This window comes from Mesitornis unicolor, unplaced genomic scaffold (assembly GCF_000695765.1).
Source record: "Mesitornis unicolor isolate BGI_N332 unplaced genomic scaffold, ASM69576v1 scaffold2568, whole genome shotgun sequence".
Classification (NCBI taxonomy): Eukaryota; Metazoa; Chordata; class Aves; order Mesitornithiformes; family Mesitornithidae; genus Mesitornis; species Mesitornis unicolor.
In genome coordinates, this window is record NW_010203648.1 from 24,406 (window position 1) to 28,231 (window position 3,826).

Sequence of the window (3,826 nt, forward strand, 5' to 3'; positions counted from 1 at the left end):
TGCATCCCTTCCTCCTACCGGTACGGCAGGTACAGCCGCGGCATCTGCGGGCCCTGCTAAATCCTGCAGAAGCATTCCCTGTCTAAGTGCTACAATTTTGACCCTCAACTGAGCTTCTGAGCAAGGGCCACAGCATCAAAGACTTCCACTTAATATGGGGGAGTCGGAAAAGCTCCATAAATTACACTTCTCATTCCCTTCTTCATTTGTTTCATCTCTTCCTTGCCCTTGCCAATGGCTAAATGTGTAACTCCACCATCATCCCAGAGGGCACTTGCTCCTCCCTGAAACGGTCACCTTCTGGGAGAAGCCTGAAGAAACAACTCTCCTGAAGCCCAGAGGAACAACCTGCCTGCCTTTGCCTTACGTGTCTTTCTCCAGTGGATGTTTTCCTGTCCTTGCAATAAAAAGCCTGCATCCAACGCCTGCCTCTCTGCCTTTCCTTTCAGAGCCCTGTGTGGGTTGCAGGCCTCCCTCACCCTGCATATGGACACTATTGGCTGGGTTAGGGTGGTCCCTCAGCCCCATCAGAGCTGGGTCGAGCTGCCTTTTGGGAGACCCCAAGGTCCTGGCCACGCATGGTCCTGCTGCCAAGAAACCTCTCTGTGCAGGCTTTCATTGCTACTGAGCTGAAATGATCATCTGAGGTCTCCCCTACACTAATTATTGTAGCTATCAGGCTTCAAGGAGTTAGTCCAAGTTTTTCCACTAGTTAATTCAGTGCTGGAATTCTTTTTAATTTTACATCTTCCCAAATGGTGTCCTAGAATTCATCAAACTGTGTTCAAGGACATAGTAAAAATATGTGGCCCGAAGTTCTGTCAAAGCAGCTTCTGGAAAGGAGCAATAGGAGGAAGGTAAACAATGGGGAGCTATTTTTAAGATGCGTATCTGATGAGCAAAGATCAAGCACTACCTCTCCTTTTTGGGTTAATCACTTCTGTGATAACAGTTGCCTCAGGGAAGTTTTAGCTGAGCCTAAGTCATCTGGGTGAAGTCAAAAGAATATGAGCTGATGCACTGGTGGAGAGGAAAGGCTCCTGCCTTGTTGGTTTAAGGAAATAGCTCTCTCCCTGCTGCTTTCTCCCTTCTCACATGGCTTGAGGAAAGGATGCTGTTGCCATGAATTCCCAGGACCTCAACAACCAACCTCCTGCCTTGTGCTGCTCCAGCCATGCATCTCCTTGGCTCAGGTACCTCCTTTCTGCTGAACAAAGTCCTTTTTCCTCCCAGCTGGTTCAGCCCAGGGCAGTTCCTAGGATGAATTTACAAAACACGGGTGCCTGCTTTCCTTTCCATTTCTCTTCTGCTCAACACCAGGATCCTGGTTCTCATGCACAGCCTCTAAGAGGTGCTTTAGCATAAATCGTATGTGAGCAACTGAGCTCCTGCTGCCAACTCTTCCAGCGGCTCCTGATGAGGCAGTGCCAGGCAGGTACCAGCCAGCACCCAATTAGAAGTGGATTGTGTCAGGCAGCAAGTGCCTAGCCCAAGATAACAAGATTGGTGAGAGCTATTAGCACCCAGCTGACACGATTACACAGCTTCTATTTGGGCTGGATGCTTGTTCAGGGTGAGCTCATGTCTGATTGCAAAACAGTGGATAGAGATACCTTTTCTGTCAGTGTCTAATGTTATATTGGAGTTCTAGAAATGGAGGGACTTCACTGCATTGTTACTCAAGGAACAGTCCCAGAAAACCTCTTATTTTTTACGTTAATAGTGTTAGCACGTAATTTGGGAGCACTCTGTTTTGTGTGCTGATAATATAAAGCTGAGTGACATTAAACAGGAGGGAATCAGACTTTAGGACTGGAAAAACAAGACGGCTTAACTGATGGGAGTAACAGTAAGGGTCTGATCTTCAGTAACACAGTGCAAAGCGTGCTGACTATGGAGGAAAGACGTGGTGTAACACAGGTTATAACCAGAAAGAAGTGACAGAAGAGGAAAAATTCTCTGAGTGGCCCCAAAGAGGTGATGGGAAGGCACAGGGAGATTGCATTCTCTGGAGTGAATCCACAAAATTCACTCCAGAGAATGCACTCAAGAGACCGCATCTGGAATATTGCATCCAGTTCTGGGCCCTCAGTTCAAGAAGGACAGAAACTGCTGGAGAGAGTCCAGCACAGGGCTACAAAGATGATGGAGGGAGTGGAGCATCTCCCTTCTGAGGAGCGGCTGAGGGAGCTGGGGCTCTTTAGTTTGCAGAAGAGGAGACTGAGGGGAGACCTCATTCATGTTTAGAAATATATAAAGGGTGAGCGTCACGAGGATGGAGCCAGGCTCTTCTTGGTGACAAACAATGATAAGACAAGGGGTAACGGACACAAACTGGAACACAGGAGGTTCCACTTCAATTGGAGAAGAAACTTCTTCTCAGTGAGGGTGACAGAGCCCTGGCCCAGGCTGCCCAGAGAGGTTGTGGAGTCTCCTTCTCTGCAGACATTCAAAACCCGCCTGGACGCCTTCCTGTGTAACCTCATCTGGGTGTTCCTGCTCCGGCAGGGGGATTGGACTGGATGAGCTTTGGAGGTCCCTTCCTATCCCTCATGGTCTGGGGTTCTGTGATTCTGTGAAAATAGGAATGGCACTAATCTCAAGTTAGTTGATCTTTGTGGTAGAGGGGGAGTGCTATGGAGATAGCCCCTTAAGAGACTCCCCACAACTCCAAATATCAGACCAATCCCCGAAGCAGGGCCAAGCCAATCAGTACCTGTGCAAATTAATGCGTTTAAGAGGAGTGCAGAACACAGTCCCCTCTCTCCTTGCCTGGCCTTTGTAATGCTACTACCTGCTCGCAGTTCATCGCTGCACTTCCGTAACTGAATCATTCCTCTGCCTGACAGGAAGAAGATTATCTCTGAACTGCCAACCGCTTGTCTGCAGCTAGAAAAGGAGAAACGAGGAAGCACCTCTTCTTTCAAAGGTAAGGCAAGATGCATGATAGTCCACCACAAACTATGTAGAGATCATAATTTACACTACAGCTGTTGGGTACCAAATTTTGGACAAGAAGAGAGAGAGACATGACTTGGATGCAGGAAACCTTTATTGTGCCCAGAGGGGCAGGAGACACTATCACAGATATGGTGGGCCAGACTCAGAGAGTTTATGCATGCAGGGAGAGGAAGAGCAATGCATTTGACTCCAGATGCCAACTCAATGCAGGATTCCAACTACCAAGAACTTGGCAATTGAGATGCAGCTCTGTGTGTGGGTCTAGCAGGGCCCACAGGTGTCCCACAGCTTCTTGCTGTAGCGGGGCACCACGCAAGGGCTGCAGGCAGGAGAAGCGTAGGCTCTGCCAAAGGTGCAGAGGCCCCCCGAGCCCTGCGTGGCCCCGGCACCGTACAGGCCCCCCAGCCCCAGGGAGCCCCCAAAGGCGGGTGCTCCGGAGGAGCCCACCACGGCCTGCTGGGGGAAGGAGCTGAGGATGGGGCCGGGGAAGGTGACCACCACGGGTGGCGGCTGGATGAAGGCTGACGAGTCAGGGCACTGGCGGGCACACAGCTCATTGCAGCTCTCAGCGATGGGCTGGGGGATGGCAACGCTGGTTTTTGGTGGGCACAGGTCGTAGCAAGACATCTTTGTGTGAGAGAGATGAGCCTGAAAGAGACAATCACAAAGATGGGTGTCATGAGCAACGAAGAGATCCCCCATCCCAGAAGTGCCCAGTTGCCAAAGCTGCCCTGGACCTCGATGGTCCCAGACTTCTACAGGTCCTCGCTCTGCATGTTCCAGCCACTGGCCTATTTCTTCCTCCCACCCTGGCTCAGCCTGCCCTGGCCGTACAAACCTGCGGCCAGCACAGCCCCTGCTGCCA

The 3,826-nt window shown here is 50.7% G+C and overlaps 2 protein-coding genes across 2 annotated transcripts in view; one reads left to right on the forward strand and one right to left on the reverse strand.

Annotated features, from left to right (window-relative positions):
* Positions 1–60, forward strand: part of LOC104545586 (scale keratin-like) — a 527-nt gene extending 467 nt beyond the window's left edge. Inside the window, exon 2 of the mRNA XM_010190768.1 lies at positions 1–60. This exon is cut by the window's left edge and continues 4 nt beyond it. Coding sequence (XP_010189070.1) covers positions 1–60 — 60 coding nt within the window.
* A 3,157-nt stretch (positions 61–3,217) lies between these two features.
* On the reverse strand, positions 3,218–3,613 carry LOC104545587 (scale keratin-like). The gene has a single exon (XM_010190769.1). The coding sequence runs from the start codon at positions 3,586–3,588 to the stop codon at positions 3,223–3,225; it is 366 nt and encodes a 121-aa protein (XP_010189071.1). The 5' UTR covers positions 3,589–3,613; the 3' UTR covers positions 3,218–3,222.
* Positions 3,614–3,826: the final 213 nt, after the last annotated feature.

What these genes read in the sequence shown, in the direction of transcription:
- LOC104545587 (XM_010190769.1), bottom strand. Translation starts at nt 3,588, where the DNA reads ATGTCTTGCTACGACCTGTGCCCACCAAAAACCAGCGTTGCCATCCCC.